Here is a 16712-nt window from a genome sequence, read left to right as displayed (position 1 = left end):
TTTCAGACCGATGAGCTTTGTAAAAATCGACGCGTTTCAGAAAGGCGGGGCATAGAGGAGAAACAATAATGTACAGTATGTGGAAAATAATGTGTTTTTTGAACCTTAAACCGTATAAACATTTCATTACACCAAATACACAAAATAATGTTCTTTTTAGCAACATCATATGACCCCTTTAACAAGTGTTATTAAATTATGAGTGAGCATTAGATGATGACAAAGTTAATCTAAATGTAAAAATAGAATGAACAATAAAATATCCAAATACTGGCTAATAAACATATCTAACACTAACCTAGTCATTATATTGTTTAGCTAGAGCAAACTGTAAGTACACCCAAATCTTGCTACATTTTTTTGTCATTCAGGTAATTTATAGTATTTTGTATAAATAATAAACGCCATTGTATGTACAAATGTCATGTGAGTAGGATTCTTCCTTTGTTTTCGCTGACCCAGCATGCATATTTGTTCTTTTCCACTGTCAGGGCAGCTTTCAGTCACTATCTGATTCCGTTGTTCTCAACTCTGGCCTGAATTCACTTTGCGTGAAAATATAATAGCATGCTGTGCAACTGCCTGCAGAACAAGAGCGTTTATCTGGCTCACAAAAAGCAAAAAAAAAAAACATAATAAAAAGAGTCCTACTCACTCATTCAGGGCATGCGGGTCTTCTGGCTTCCTGTTCTCAAACTCTAGAAGTTCGAAAAAACTTTGCATGTACCTGTGGAGAGATTTGGCAGGGCTCAGGCTTCATGAAGCATGTGTATCTGACATCCTCCATTTCAAACTCAGTTATACTTACCATTTCTGCACCAGTTTGACTGAAGGTTGACTGAGGAGCCTGTCAGGCAGCAGATTGACCTCTCTCATAGTGTTAGCCAGACGCACTGGCAGCTCCTTCCGCAGAAACATGTAAGACGTCTTCTCACATGCATTATCCCTACCTAAAAATCCAGCAACCAGAAACATAAACAACTGAGAAAACAGGAGAGGCTGTCAGTGTTTACAGATGGGAAAGTGCCAAAAAATGATTTATTGTCCATACCTGAAGCCCGAGACACATGCAAATACTGCACAACTCATTAATCAGGCTAAACTATAAGCTTTGAAGATAATAAGATATTATAAATATTAACATCATGACTTTATGTAAAACTGCTTTGAAACTATTGTGTATTCTGAAAAGTATTCTGATAAGTGTCATTATGACAGTCCCTTTTGTGCCATTACTCCTATTGTTCGGTGGACTGTTCACCCAAAAATGAAAATTCACAAACCTTTTCTTTTTCCACAGTCATACGGTTTAGGATGATATATGATATATGATTTAATGACAGGGTTTTCGTTTTTGGGTGAACTATCCAATTAAAAACCTTCAAATTTATTGTGACTAACGTCACCTAGGTGTAGTCTACATAGCGTTCATATCACACACTTCACATTATATTATAAAGAGCCTCTCCCTCTTTTTAAATTACTTAGAGGGAATCCAGTTTGATTAACGGACAGTTATATTACATTACAATAATATTATTAATATGAGATGGTTCATATGCAAACGACCGCAAATAGACAACTCAAATAATATATGCAAACAATTAACAAGATAAATGACGATAAATACCTGAAGGACATACATATATTTTTAGTCATATATGGCATCAATGATTCTAATGTGTGACTCTTCTGTTTAAACAGTCTCTGAGTTTAAACATCTTTAAATGTTAACTTTGGAAATTATTAAGTGTCATATCTCCTACTGTCATAAAAACAGAACTAACTTCCTCAATAATACAAAATAGAGACGTCCTGTGAATGTTTTCTTTCCCAAATGCACAAAGTTCTTGTTTACCAGATTTGTCGCATTTACAGTCAACGGATTTGAACACTAAGCATACACTAAAAACAATGATGGGTTATAAAACATACTTATTTTATGAAGCAATCAACGTAATCATGCTACATCAAAAGTGACCTGCCGCTGTCAGTGACTGTCAGTTTTCACGTGATGGATGCGCTCGCACTTACCGAATTCCAGAAACTGTTTTATTGACAGGGGCGACGGTGAAAACCTTGAATAATATTCTATTTTTGGTAAATGGTCCTTCAGAAGAAATGCGTACAGTCTCATTGTGGGGGAAAATGTGAACCGACTGATGCCAGGCTGTTTAGGAAAAATATATCTTTATATTGGGATCATGGCAGGGATCGTCCAAAGAGTAGAGCTGACCGCAACATCCGTATCCGAAAATTCACCTCCGTTTCATATTATTTATATAACAGAACACTGCGTTATACGTGTGTACCGTGTTTCCCGCACGGCCACTGTTGCGCTAAACACACAGCACGTACACAAGAGCGAACACACAACCGACCTTGATTTAAACAGCGAGTGCTGTGATTGGCTGAGAAGAACACGGAAAAAAAGACAGTGCTTTATAATTGGTCCATTCATTCACCTGAATAAAACGCCTCTGTGGAAAGTTAGGTTGCAGAACAGCGGTTATGAGTTTGTTTGGTTGTTTGTGTTTGTTTTTAATGACATTTTGTGTATATCATCCTGTAAAACCAGCCATTTTGATTATATTATTAATTCTCAGACCCACAATACACGGTTGTTTGTCCGTAAAAACTTCAATTTATGGAAACAGAAACATTACCTTGCTGTAAAAAACAAAAGCAAAAAAAAAAGTATAATAATAATTAAACCAGCCTAAGGTGGTCTGTGGTCTTAGCTGATTTAGAATGGTTTAGCAGGTCTCCCAGTCTGAACAACTGAAAAGTTGAGCGTGAAAAAAAGTTTATTATTGGTTCTCAGTTGTGTGCAGATAACAGTGTTATTTTAGTATAATTTATATATTATAGCTGTAATTAATATTTGAGTTAGCTTTTATTATTATATTTTCAGTTTCATTTTAAGTTTAGTTATTTTGTTTAGTTCAATTTGATGTGCTTTTGTCATTTTTATTATTGAGACCTAGCATTATTTTTTAAATCACTTTTTAATAAACTTTATTGGTTTACTTTTATCAATTTTAGTACTTCTATTTTTTATCTTTCATTTTTTGCATCCAATATTTATATTTTACTTTACTTCACCTTTATTTCAATGACCTATTCAAATAGTTTTAGTTTTAACAGTAACATCAAACAAATGACATGATTACTGGAAAAATCTGTATTCAACAGTAGGAAGTGACATTTTACAGTACAAAGGGTAATATATCAACATACAATTTAGAACCATAAATGAATCCTGACCTTTATACAGTTCCAAAAATCTTTCATGCAGCCGACCATCAAGCCATAGAAATGACTTTATCTCACTTCATCAGCAATGTGCACCATGACTCACAAGATCTACTAATGCTTTGTAGTCCTGATTCCCCAGATTGACGCACCCAATAAAAAGTGTAAACATCAATATCAGGGCCCTCAAAGCCATGGTTGACTCTACAGTCAAATTCTGCAGCCCAATAACTGGCAAAATATTAGATACTAGCATGTACATTTTTACATCATCATTTGTCCTCATTTGTAAGTCACTTTGGATAAAAGTGTCTGCTAAATTACTAAATGTAAATGTACATACATATAGAAAATGTAACGTTGCCATGACCATCATTGTTCACAAATTACTTTTTTTTTTTTTTTTACAAACTGGCCTCAAAAAAATAGCAAAATCTCAATCACACGCAACAGTCTGTCCTTCTCAGGCAATATATACAACTTTTGTTGAGGTGAGGACAGTCTTTGTCTCCTCAACATCATCCAGATCTGGTATGGGGTCATACTGACGTCTATATAAAACACGGGTCACTAGCGTGATGATGAACATCTCCACAATCAACAGCTGCTGACTCATCACTGCAAAAAGAAATTGAGGGTGTTTTTAGGAATCATTAATGTCTGACAGAATATTTAAGTGGGTGTAAGCAAATTAAGCAAGAGTTAAAGGGAACTTTTGCCCAATAAAATGAAATTCTGTTGCATCATGTCTTTCAAAACCTGTATGACTGTCTTTCTTCACTTTAGTGGAACACAAAAGGTACTCTATTATGATACTTTTATGCTGCTTTTAAAAAAAGTGAAGTGACATGTGGCCAAGTATGGGGACCCATACTTGGAATTAGTGCTCTGCATTTAACCCATCCAAAGTGCACACACACAGCAGTGAACACACACACACACCGTGAACACACACCCGGAGCAGTGGGCAGCCATTTATGCTGCGGCGTCCGGGGAGCAGTTGGGGGTTCGGTGCCTTGCTCAAGGGCACCTCAGTCGTGGTATTGAAGGTGGAAGAGAGCGCTGTACATTCACTCCTCCCACCTACAATCCCTGCCGGTACGAGACTCAAACGTAACTTTGGGTTACGAGTCTGACTCTGTAACCATTAGGCCACGACTTCCCCACAAAGTCTTGGAGCTTGACAGCTGCTCATCCACTTTCGTTTGGACGAAAGCAACTCATTCTGCTAAACTTCTCTTTTGTATTTCACAGAAGAAAGAAGAAGCTTATACAGGTTTGGAATAACATGAGGGTGAGTAAATAATGACAGAATTTTAATGTCTAGAATGAACTATCCCTTTAAGTCCTGTGCTCTATGATAATTTAACAGGATTGTTATGTTACATTCTGCCACATGATGGTACTCACAGTATCCACGGGCCTGGGACGTGTAGGGTGGTGTGCAGGCAATAGTCCCGTTCATTGCCAGTATGTTGATGACAGCAGTTTGCAGCTGGCTAAGAATCAGCACCAACTACGGGCAGATATAATTGTTGAATCACTGGAAACATTCATTCCAGCAATACTAAACACCAAGGATGTTCTAAAAAATTGCAAGGAATAAGTACAAACCTGATACATGGCATATTTAGGGACCATTTTAAGGGTGCGTAATGCCTCTCGCACATGCATGAACATGATTGCAACAGGCCAAAGGGCGATAATGGTGAGAACGCCTATAAAGGAGTTTATCCATATGGCTGCTCCAGTGGCTGAAACCTACAGACCAGAGAAAGAGACACTCTGCAAGTCTTTCTCAAATTTAAAAATAAAATGATGTATTAAAATAACTGCAGTGTCTATACTTACATCAGCTAAATTGAAGTTGCCATTCGACCAGAGGACTATAGAAAGGATAGTTAAGACCAATTTCAACAGCGCAAACTGGTAGGACCCCAGTTTCAAAATGAACAGAGATCCTCTGAAAAAGCAAAGCACAATATTTGTTTTTCAGATTTGACATTCCAAGTCACATGAGCCCACCCACAGGTATCACATTCAACTGTTTGAGTTTGATAATGGAAGTCTTACATAACACTGATATAAAGCCAATGATTCCAGGAGCTGCAAAAAAACTGCTCCTTTCTTCCAGATAGCAAAGAGTGCAATGGCCCCAAGGTGCCCATTTTAGGTTGCGCACTAAGCATGATAAAGACCTCATGTTTGCAGAAGAATTGAATGGCCAGAGATGCACTCATCCTGTCGACATCCAGACGAAGATATGGGCAATTAATGGCAAACTTCCGAAGTCAGTTTTAGAATGTTTAACATGCAGGTGCAATTTAGTTAATATGAATGATTCATCTATTTCTATACAGGCTACTGTTTAGGATGTTCTGTCACCTTTGTCTTACTCAGTCGGGGTTTAAAAGACATGGTCTGCACTGACACTATTAGATGTGAACAACATTTGAACTAAATTGAACTGGATAATGACAGTTAACTGTCATAATTGATGAACTCTGCAACACTGACACTGTTATTGAACTGAATTGAATCAACATTTAACTGACTTGAGCTGAATAATGACAACATTGCCTTCTGTAGAGCTGCTTATGGCTGAATTAAGCTTGTTTCATAATTATATGAACTTTACATTATTTTTGAACTAAAGTGAGTTGAATGGATACACTATTGCCTTTTTAGAGCTGCTTTACAGCTGAAATTGTATGTTTCATAACTAAAGAACTTTAATAGTTGTTTTCCTGTTTATAACGGTGAAGCTGCTTTGAAATATTATTTGTATGTCTAACCGTTCGAATTTAACATGGAAAATGAGGATGTGAGGATTTTCGTCTATTGAAAGTTGTTTTCCTCAAAGAATTTTCATCAGCTGAACAATTGGTGTGTTGTTAAACAACAGTACAATCCACAGAATGCACCATATTTTATCCCTCATTCCTGTAAAAAAAATTTTAAATATGGCACTACCCTGACTAAGGTCTATTGTCCACATCAATATTTTTTTCTAAAACATAAAACATTTTTAAAATCATTAGCTAAAATTACTTTCTACCTAATAAAATATTATGGAACTTGGCAGAAAAATTTACTAAATGTAGACTTTTTAGAGTTTTAAGATTTTATTAATTGACTTTACTTTTCCAGGTCTAGAAATAACACTTAAAATTAATTAACAATGTTTTCTTTTTCTTCAGTGGTGAGGTGAATTAAAATAAGACCTTGATTTTTAGTTATTTTAGCTTTTAATAATACTTGTTTTTTCTGAAGTTAAATCATTTTAAGTCTTCTTGAGGCCACCTTGGATGTTTGCTGAGGCCCTCAAGTGGGCCCTAGTCTCCAGTCATAGATACTAGAGGGTGGGCTATTTTGATTATTTGAGTTTCATAGCAACCACCACCAACTGGCTCGCATTGTGGCAGTGATTGGGTCTGATGGCGTGACAAGCACACTTTAAGGTTTGCTTACGGTGTGATGGGGACATTTGGCAGACACGGGCAGCAGCAGCAGCAAGGTCCTGTGCTGATCTTAAATGACTTATTCTCTGAGTGCCTGAGAAATGCATTGTCTCCTCCGACCTCTTCAATCATGAGAATCAGGAACTTGAAGACCACAATTGCAAAGTATCTGCCAATTAAGTCAGAAATATGTTAATTTGTGTCACGGTTGCACACACACACACAAATCCACAATTCTTTCAAGCAATTCAAAGTTTTGTACACTGGAAAATATCTGGAACAGGAAGTAATTTTTGAAGAGTGAAAACAATGTTTGACCACTACTGAATTAGAGAAAGCCAACTTACTGAAATGCTATTTAAGCTTTTTCTTCTTCTTCTTCTGAGACTAAATTTTAAAATGTATCTCCTCCAAGAGCTTTCGAGCTACAACCACCAAACTCGGGTCAGACCTTCAGACTGGTCTGACTCGGGTTGCTCTATCTTTCTAACTGATCTGACTTACGGTTTTCGTAAACCAGACTATCAAAACCACCAAAAATCCCATAGATTTTTATTGAAAACTTTTGTACAATGAGACTTATGGTGTATTTAAGCTGTCTATTGCAATAGCAAAGCTTAACAACTTCCTACTGAAAAAAAACAGCAGAAGCTGATTGACTGCTTTGGCTGGTCTCCCAAGCTGATTCTAAAGTGGTTTATGCCACTTTTTAGCTGGACAGGCTGGTCTTAACTGGTCAAGCTGGGAGACCTGCTAAAAGATCAACCAAGCTTAAACCAGTTATTTTCAGCTTAAACCAGCTAAGACTAGACAACCAGCCTATACTGTTTTTAACCGGTTTTTAGCGTTTTTATGTTTTGTTTTTTTTTGCTGAATCAACTGGTTTTAGCTGTTTTTTAGCTAGCTTTTTGTTAAATCAGTTGATTTTGCTTGGTTTTAGCGGTTTTTTACTTAATCAGCTGTTTTTTAGCTAGCTTTTTGTTAAATCAGTTGGTTTTGCTTGGTTTTAGCAGTTTTTTTTACTGAATCAGCTGTTTTTAGCTTCTTTTTTTTTTTTTTTTACTAAATCTGCTGGTTTTACTTGGTTTTAGCTGTTTTTTAGCTGTTTTTTTGTTAAATCAGCTGGTTTTAACTGGTTTTTAGCGTTTTTTACTGAATCAGCTAATTTTAGCTGGGGTTTTTTACTAAATCAGCTGGTTTTACTTGGTTTTAGCTGTTTTTTAGCGGGATATTTCATTCATATTAAATCACACTAAAAACATGCTAGCAACAAGCTAATCATGCTAAAACAGGCTAGCAACATGCTAACCGCATGCTAATCACGCTAAAACATGCTATCAACATGCTAATCATGCTAGACATGCTAACAACATGCTAATCATGTTAAAAACATGTTAGCAACATGTTAATCATGCTAGAAACATCCTAGCAACATGCTTAAAGGGGTCCTATTATGCTTTTTCACTTTTTCAACTTTAAGAGCCTGTTCTAGTACACCCCCAAAACAAAATAAAGACTTTGTAAAAGAGCATAATAGGACCCCTTTAAATATGCTAATCAGGTTAAAAACATGCTAGCAAATGTTAATCATGCTAAAAACATGCTAGCAACATGCTAATCATGCTAGTGAAACATGCTAACAACATAATAATAATGCTAAAAACATGGTTGCAACATGTTAATTATGCTAGCAACATGCTATCAACATCTATCTATTCTATCTAAACTTTCCAACTTTGAAAACTTTTAAGCTTTTAAAACTGCTTCAAACTTTCAGGCTAGGGTTTCTCAAGCCAACTTCAAAGTTTGTTCACAAACTTTACTTATCTAGTTTTAGTGTTGGGCAATATGCTCCATCGTCATATCGTCCTATCGGCAGCCTGTGAGATCGCAGATACACAATATTATCATGCTAATTTATTTATATACTAGTTTATTTATTTATTAGTTTCATAGCCGGAGAGTGAACCAACTCCAGGGTAAGGCTAAAAGCAGCCAAATGTTAGTGTAATCTATTAACTAAATATTTAAACTTAGTTTTAGAACTATCGTCGATACATGATACTATAGTCTATTGGCACAACCTATTTTTTTCATGCATTCCACACTGGGGAAAAGTTAAGAACTCACGTAGCTGATGTCATATCAGTGAACATTGTGGCCCTTGGAACCCACATGCCCAAACAAGACATGGTAGCAATAACCTGAAAAAGATAAAGATAAACATAATACCTCAGAAGAAGATGAACTTGAGACTCATAATCACTCATCCAGACAGTAATGCACTAGAAATGACTAACCGTACCATTGCCTTAGTTTCCGTCTGGGTGGGATACAGATAAAGCTCATATTTGACATGTCAGTTCTAATTAGGAGTGATGAATTATTAAGAATTAAAAAAAAAAATAATAGATTGTAAAATAACAAGAAGCAGGGAGGGATATAAGTGATAACATGAATAATAGAGCAGATAAAAGGACAAATGTTTGACTGATAGAACTCACCGGTGCTGCTCCGGTTACCCAAATGATTACACTTTTCTTATTTGGAGGTACTTTCTTATAGATGTAGATGCATTCTTCAGTGAAAACCAGCATGGACACTGTGGCCATTAAAGTCAGTACAGAGAAGAGGACAATGCCAAAGATATCCAGCTCTGAAGAACACAAACAGCACCGTCAGAAGATCCAAATTGCTACATCATTGTCATACTATACTTGTTTAGCATTATCTTAATGCCAGTGTTGTTATAAAACTAAAAATAATTGAAATAAAGCTGAAATAAAAATAAAATCTAAATATTAGATGAAAAACGTATTTAAATCAGTTAGTTGAAAAGGCAACATTTCTCATTTTTGTTTTAAGTTCAATGAAATGCTTAAAATATTAAAGCTAAATAATATATATATATATATATACAGTATATAATTATATATATATATATATATACAGTATATAATTATATATATACAGTATATAATTATATATATATATATATATACATACACTGAAAACAATTATAAACGCAACACTTTTGTTTTTGCCCCCATTTTTCATAAGCTGAACTCAAGGCAAAAACAAAAGTGTTGCGTTTATAATTTTGTTCAGTGTATATATATATATATATATATATATATAAAGACAAACACGCATATCAGAATGACTAAAATTAAAATTATTAAAAATGTTAAATTATTTTGGACCAACAAAAACAATATTTTTATAAACTCACACATGCCATCCATTTACAAATTATCTTAAACTCATTAAAATATAATAATAAAAGCTAATTCAATATATGAATACATACTATAATAGTAAATAACTAAAATACCACTGCTTAATGCTTTTTTTAGAAGTGGAAAATAATGAAAGATGATTAAGCTTAGGTGTCACATTTTACCAGTTGTCTTAAATGTAATCACCTTATTTTACTAATTTTAGAATCAATGAAAACACTGAAATAATCAATTAAAGACATACTGTGTGGAATAAAAGGACAATTCTAGATTTATAGAGGCAAACAATAATAACTTTCCACATTTTTTAAAGCCATCATGTGTTTCCAGTCTGAATGAAGTACGCTGGAAAAATCTAGTCAGTGTTAAATTGAGAATTTCAGGAATAACCTAGCAAACAAGCCATTTCAGATTACATCACTTATTATCAGTGTAATTTTAATGATACTTCATGTTTGACACATTGTGCTGGTGTGTAGCTTTACACAAACCAGGTGTCTGGCTTTTTATTCTGTTCATTGATGTGATGTTACCTAACTTCCATGCTCCAATTGCCGAGGGGTGTAAATTTCGTCTAACAGTGGGGGGGGGACACAAATAATACAGCTAAAATTGTACTTGTAAGGATATGTATACACAGAGGAATGGCTTACTATTAGTGCAGCAGGGAGACCGTGCCAAATTAGACAACTTCAAGCTGTTGTGGTCGCGCCGTGACAGCGCTCGTGCCCGTTGTAGACATTACTATCCATCAGTGTTGCCAATTCCGCGGTTTTCCTGTGGAATTGGGCTACTTTATCACTGTTGCCGCCAGGTGTTTTTCATGTCCGTGGATTGAAGCATCCCCAATAACGTGTATTTTAGCCCCCAGAACACGATTTTTACCGGGAGACCCCTCGAAAAGCGGTTAGTTTGGGCTAGTTTTGAGTAGCAATTGGACGGGTTTTGTTATGAAAACCTGGCAACCCCTTATCTCAAGCAGGTAACGTTATTATTGCTGTATAGCGGATGCATCGAAAAATACATTGGCATCATCTGTATTAAAGATAAAACAATCACTTCATTCGATGTTTAAGTGAATAAAATAGCCTTGACACAAGTTAACAGCCTTACTTACTGGAGTTCCACAACTATTGGCTTTGTTCTCTCTCACCGAACTTGTGTGTGTGTGTGTGTGTGTGTGTAGGTGATGTAAAAGAGGAAAGCAGGCATTTGGACCAAAGCACTGTGAGACTCAAAATGTTTCTAAACTTAAAACGCATTTTTGCCCCGTTTGTGTTGTTTTACTACTTACACAATTATTTCAAGTATAAAACATTGTACTCCCCCCCACAGTGCATGCACTTTCTTGTAAGTCGTTTGAACAAGAACATCATGTTATTGTGCATGTGCAAATTTTATTGTGCAAAGTTCTTCTGAGGACAAATCAACCCTTACGTTTACAATCACGGCTGATACTCTCATCCCTCCCTCTTACTGCAAGTTAGAGTAAAGGTGAGAGCTATTAAAACAAGAATGAGGGTTTGACACAAATATAGTCTACTACAGTTGAGGGTGACAACCTGGAACGAATCACATTAGTGCCATTCAACATTATCATATGCGCACTCAAGTTCAGGAGCCACTGAATGTGACCACAGTAATTTATGCCGATCTGGAGACTGCTGGCTGCATTATTTAGAATAGATAATATGAAAACTAACGTTTTATGTTTTGTATTCAAATTGTTACAACATCGGTATAATTTCCACCATTCTAGTTATTGTTAATAAAGTAAAATAATAAAAATAATAGATACATACGCATAATAACATCGATAGCGAACGGAGCCTCTTCCCTGCATCGCGGATCAAAAAGTGTGAAATTGGACATTTCCATCTTGACAATCAGCGTTTATTTACACGATCCAGGGCAAACTGTAATCCGTGGAAACCCCACTGTCCTCACCACCGGTTAGTTTCAGCATGCATGAAACTAATAAACTGAGAAGAAAGCAGGCTGGTGTTTTGTAGACTTGGGTGTGTAGTGGAATCCCAGCACCCTAGCAATCCCAGCTCTTGTTAAAGGAGCCGCCCATGCAAGGGGTAAATATTGATGCATCACCGACCAATGAAAACACAACTCTTTCATCCGACTACACTGCGCCTGCGCAATAGCGCCACACTCACACGTCACGCGAACAGATAAAAACAACAACCGAATATGATAAAACTATTAGGTAAAGTAGAAGATAGGCATTATATCAACTTCAAAAAGACATACTATTGTATAATACAATCGTGTTTATATTAGTCACTAAAAACGTCAATGCCTAATTTAAAAAAATTAAAATGACAGAAAAGCCTAAAGTTTCACACAGTGCTGCTGAAGAACTTCTCATACCAACTTGTTATTGTTGTATAGCGCGAAAATAAAAAATAGTAACAATTGTGGAATTTTTGGTTTCCACTGTATTTGTTTCTTCTTGTATTTCTACTGAAATTACAGTTAACTCAGTTCTGAGAAGGGAATGACTAATAGACCGTTAGATAGATAGACAGACAGACAGACAGGCAGACGAACAGACAGATATAGGCTAATCACACTATATGCAATCGAAACAAAAACTGGGACTTCAAAACACGTGTGTTAAACAGGCATGAACAGTAACTGGGAAGGTTTAGGTTACAACTTCACACAAACCAAAGTTCACAAGACTGAAAATACACATACACATTTTTACAAAGATTGTTAAAGGAGTATGAGAACAGTATGTTTAACATGCTAAACTTGTGATTTGCAAGAGTTGAATGGCCTCAGTGCTAATGAGCTGGAAAGAGTTCAGGGTAAAGAACAGCCCTTGAAAAACTCATGTGAACAGCCCTTGAAGCCAGTACACACACACACACACACACACACACACACACACACAGAGAGAGAGAGAGCGCAAGAGAGAGCATTTCAAAAGATGTACTTAAAAAAAATCTATCCTCCAGGCACATCAGCAGATCAAATATGTAACTCTTCTTGACATGCATTGAAACACAAGGCTTCAGTTTTTATTCTATTGTGACAGAAATAAAGAAAATGGTACAAGGACACCAACACCAAATCTTCTAATAATAATTTCATTATGGCTTTATGTTTACTTTTTCGTAATTAATAAAGTATAAAATGTAATGAATGCCAAAATAATAATAATAATAATATAATAAAGGCTGTGTAATTCATAAGAAGGCTGTCCAAAAGACAAAAACAAAAAAAAACTTTACCAATATACGCATTCCTTAACACCACAAAAACAGCTAAACCATTTCACATACAAAATTACTTGCTGCAATCTTCGTAACCACCAGCAATCTTCCTAACTGTGCTGACAGTCAAAGTGTGGTCACTGATGCTAAAAATGATAAACAGATTTTCTCAGCACATAAACAGTCAAATATGTCTTAATGAACAATAAAACCCATCTGGTAATACTTACAATCCATTCAAAGTCAGATCAGAGATAGTAAAGTTTTCCATAAAATGCTGCAGGTGTATAAATAAAGATCATCTGTCTATCTAAATTCACGAAAGACTGCTTTGTTTTTCTGTATGGAGCTATTTTGTCTCTTTTTTACTGGTTACGTTACTTGTTTTAACCTCATTTACAACAAACACTCCAGAACAGCGACACCAGATGCACGCTTGCACACAAGTCTTGATTTGTCAAGGCATTTCTTTAGAAAAGTCACAACACAAATGAAGCAATCACCGCGATTCACTTTGTAGTACATAAACACATCTGGATTTCCACACATCAGTTCCACGTAAGCACACGCTACAGTCACAGCTGACGGGCACAATTATTATTTCACACTGGACCAAAGTTTACAAATGATCATTTACGACAAATATAAATACGTTTCACCTTTACCGCTTTGCAAAAAATGGCTTAAAAATAAGTATTCTGAATCTACAGAGCTATTCACAATGCTTATGTATAAAATATAAACGAAAAAAAGGGTAAAACATAATTTAATCGAGGATTGAGACTAATAGTCTGGTGATACAATACCAAAGACCACTGACCGCGTAATACAATATCAAGCAGTGTAAATGCCGCCTGCTGGCCAGTTTTGATACTGCAGGAGGAACCTACAAAGATTTCAATTTGGTTTCCAAGATGACACTGGCTACACTGCATGAGCAGAGAGGTATTACTGACATTTTGTAAACACTACTGTAGAGTTCAGAGCTCTGGTATTAAGCCCTTTATTTGGCATACGTAAAGTGGCCGACGTGTGCACAACATTCCACACCAGAATCATCTCAAGACGACGACAAAAAACAATGTCACCGTAAGTGGAGCAGCTTAAGAATACACAAAAAAGATTTTCAGTCTTTTTCAGGCATTTTTCCTCTGCCTGGACACACTCTGTTGCACTTTGTGAACGTGTGTGTGTACATATATCTTAGAAGAATGTTAATGAAGTTTAAAAAAAAAAGTATAATATTCCAAAACATAAAAGTCCGAATGAGCACCTTGCGCTTTGCAGTGTCCATTAAATCTGAACTCTGTGGCACACGGGATTCCAGATGAGCTCAGTCAGACTGTTCACTTGGTATGGATCCAGAAAATAAAACATTTCCCACCTGTCCCTCAAGTAAACAGCAGTTGGTACCAGATTTAGTGCATTTCCTGGTAAACACTTGGAGAACAGTTTAGAAATTACTATCGCCTGTATCAGTTCACATGCACATGAAATCTGCATGTCTCGTGAAGGCCTGAGCAACAAAACAGTCTGCTTTGCAAAAACAATGGATGTAAAAGACATGCGTGCAAATCTCTTTGTTGAAAGAGTGCAGCTACTATAGTTGAATGGGGACTGGGAGCAATTTTACAGATGTGAGGACAGATTTGGGACGCTCCAGAAGCGATGGGTAAAGGAAAGTGTTCAGGAGCTTTCAGAGAAAAAGAGCTGTTTAAGGCATCAGCTTTGATGGCTGTGATTCTCCTCAACAGTCCCCAATACTGGGAGTCGAAGGCACGAGACCACTGAGGATTCACCCCGCACCAGCTTCAGTCCTACAGAAGGAAATGACATCAGAACGTCATAAATACAGTTCAAAAGTTTGTGGTCAGTAAGTTTTTTTTTTATGTTTTTGAAAGAAGTTTCCTATGCTCATCAAGGGGGCATTTATTGTATTAACTGTTTTCTGTTTTAATAGATTTTAAAATGCAATTTATTCCTGTGATGGCAAAGCTGAATTTTCAGTAGCTATTACTCCAGTCTTCAGTGTCACATGATCCTTTAGAAATCATCTTACTGACCTTAAACCTTTGAACCATAGTGTATATATTGCATATATTACAAACAGTGCTTAGTGTGAAATCACCTTACCTGGTTATGACTCGCTCTCAATTGAGATAGTGATAGCCTCACTTTCATCTGAAAGGCAAGATGACGGTTATTCTCAAAACTTTTCTCACTCATTCCTTGCTAGAATAGAGCAACATATGCAACCTACCAGACTTTAAGACGTCTGTCTCTTTGTGATCTTCTTCAATGTGGAAAGCATTGCCTAACAGATGGTTTTGGGACTCACTGAGAGGGGTGGTTTGCTCTGCAGAACCTTCTACAGCACTGAGGGAAAGAACCACACTGAGAGTTATTACAATCCATCTGGTTTTGGTTAGTGCCCACCCAATAGTGAAAGAAAAAATGGCTCCTCACCCTTTATCCAACCCGGCAGGCTGGAGACATTCAGTGGGCTGCTCTGGATCAATAGTGACCAACCGTGTAGGAAAAGAAAAGCCATCTCCTTGACTATAGCAGAAAAAAAAATATTTAAATGTATCTTTTAATAGATACTTTATCTAATTTTGAACTAGATTGATTTGGAGGAAAATGTGGTATTTGACCATGCAAAACTGATATACACTACAGTTCAAAAGTTTTTGAAAGTCTCTTATGCTTACTTTGGCTGCATTTATTTGATTAAAAAATACAGTAAAACCAATAATATTGTGAAATATTATTACAACTTTAAATATTTGTTTTCTATTTTAATATATTTTCAAATGTAATTTATTCCAGTGGTGGCAAGGCTAAATATTCAGCAGCCATTACTCCAGTCTTCAGTGTCACATGCTTAATATATTTGTGTAAAATGTGACGCTTTTTTCAGGATTCAAAAGAACCTTTTGTAACATTATAATGGTCTTTACTGTAATTTTTGACCAATTTAATATAGTCTTGATGTATAAATGTATTAATTTCTTTAAAGGGGTCATATGATGCTTTTTTAAAGATCATTATTTTGTGTATTTGGTGTAACAGAATATGTTGACATGCTTTAATGTTCAAAAAACACATTATTTTTCAAATACTGTACATTATTGTAGGTCCTCTATGCCCCGCCTCTCTCAAATGCTTCGTTTTCTACAAAGTCCCTCCTTCCGACAAGCGCAGTCTGCTCTGATTGGCCAGCTGACCCAGTGCATTGTGATTGGCCAAACACCGCAAGCACTCGGCGGAAATGTAACGCCCCTTACCATAATCGCGAGCTTCATCTTTCAAAATAAATGTAAAGACAGTAAATAATGTCATTAATTTTACCATCAGTTCAAGCCCGAAAGGGGAACAGACACAGTAATGATGCAGTACAAAAGCCGCGGTTAAGACAGCTGACTCCACTTTGATGTGACACTGTCTCTCTCTCTCTCTCACACACACACACGCGCATGCACACACACACGAACTCCGCATTTGAGCAGTCAATAGCAAATACT

General features: G+C 36.2%; 3 protein-coding genes across 5 annotated transcripts in view; all 3 read right to left on the bottom strand.

Moving 5' to 3' along the window:
* LOC107663620 (pyruvate dehydrogenase (acetyl-transferring) kinase isozyme 3, mitochondrial-like) overlaps window positions 1–2364 on the bottom strand; it is an 8389-nt gene extending 6025 nt beyond the window's left edge. Inside the window, exons 1-3 of the mRNA XM_016453852.1 lie at window positions 2035–2364; window positions 809–950; window positions 656–727 (exon numbers count right to left, since the gene is read on the bottom strand). Of these exons, the coding sequence (XP_016309338.1) occupies window positions 656–727; window positions 809–950; window positions 2035–2137 (317 nt within the window). The 5' untranslated portion in view covers window positions 2138–2364. The remainder of the gene's footprint in view (window positions 1–655; window positions 728–808; window positions 951–2034) is intronic.
* Window positions 2365–3267: 903 nt separating this feature from the next.
* slc51a (solute carrier family 51 member A) lies at window positions 3268–12045 on the bottom strand. Its single transcript, XM_016453866.1, has 8 exons — window positions 11758–12045; window positions 9221–9372; window positions 8847–8920; window positions 6727–6885; window positions 5107–5218; window positions 4870–5016; window positions 4666–4771; window positions 3268–3873 (listed from the first exon to the last, which is right to left on the bottom strand). The coding sequence occupies exons 1-8, from the start codon at window positions 11831–11833 to the stop codon at window positions 3719–3721; spliced, it is 981 nt and encodes a 326-aa protein (XP_016309352.1). The 5' UTR covers window positions 11834–12045; the 3' UTR covers window positions 3268–3718.
* Window positions 12046–12931: 886 nt separating this feature from the next.
* LOC107663708 (probable palmitoyltransferase ZDHHC20) overlaps window positions 12932–16712 on the bottom strand; it is a 10216-nt gene continuing 6435 nt past the window's right edge. For 2 of the 3 annotated variants that reach the window (XM_016454013.1, XM_016454015.1), the window contains exons 11-14: window positions 15655–15747; window positions 15449–15564; window positions 15322–15369; window positions 12932–15005 (exon numbers count right to left, since the gene is read on the bottom strand). In XM_016454013.1, the coding sequence (XP_016309499.1) occupies window positions 15326–15369; window positions 15449–15564; window positions 15655–15747 (253 nt within the window). In that variant the 3' untranslated portion in view covers window positions 12932–15005; window positions 15322–15325. The remainder of the gene's footprint in view (window positions 15006–15321; window positions 15370–15448; window positions 15565–15654; window positions 15748–16712) is intronic. The other variant, XM_016454014.1, reaches the window with a different exon arrangement.

This window comes from Sinocyclocheilus anshuiensis, unplaced genomic scaffold (assembly GCF_001515605.1).
Source record: "Sinocyclocheilus anshuiensis isolate Anshui unplaced genomic scaffold, SAMN03320099.WGS_v1.1 scaffold928, whole genome shotgun sequence".
In the NCBI taxonomy this organism is placed as follows: domain Eukaryota; kingdom Metazoa; phylum Chordata; class Actinopteri; order Cypriniformes; family Cyprinidae; genus Sinocyclocheilus; species Sinocyclocheilus anshuiensis.
Note: the sequence above shows the minus strand (reverse complement) of the source record. Positions and strands in the feature narration are given on the sequence as shown.

Excerpts from the sequence above, each read along its gene's own strand:
- slc51a (XM_016453866.1), bottom strand. The coding sequence starts at position 11,833 with ATGGAAATGTCCAATTTCACACTTTTTGATCCGCGATGCAGGGAAGAG. Across the intron at positions 5,219-6,726 it reads CCAAATGTCCCCATCACACC|AGGATCTCTGTTCATTTTGA; the intron begins GTAAGCAAACCT and ends TTGCTTTTTCAG. Across the intron at positions 3,874-4,665 it reads GTCCCAGGCCCGTGGATACT|TGATGAGTCAGCAGCTGTTG; the intron begins GTGAGTACCATC and ends TTCTTTTTGCAG.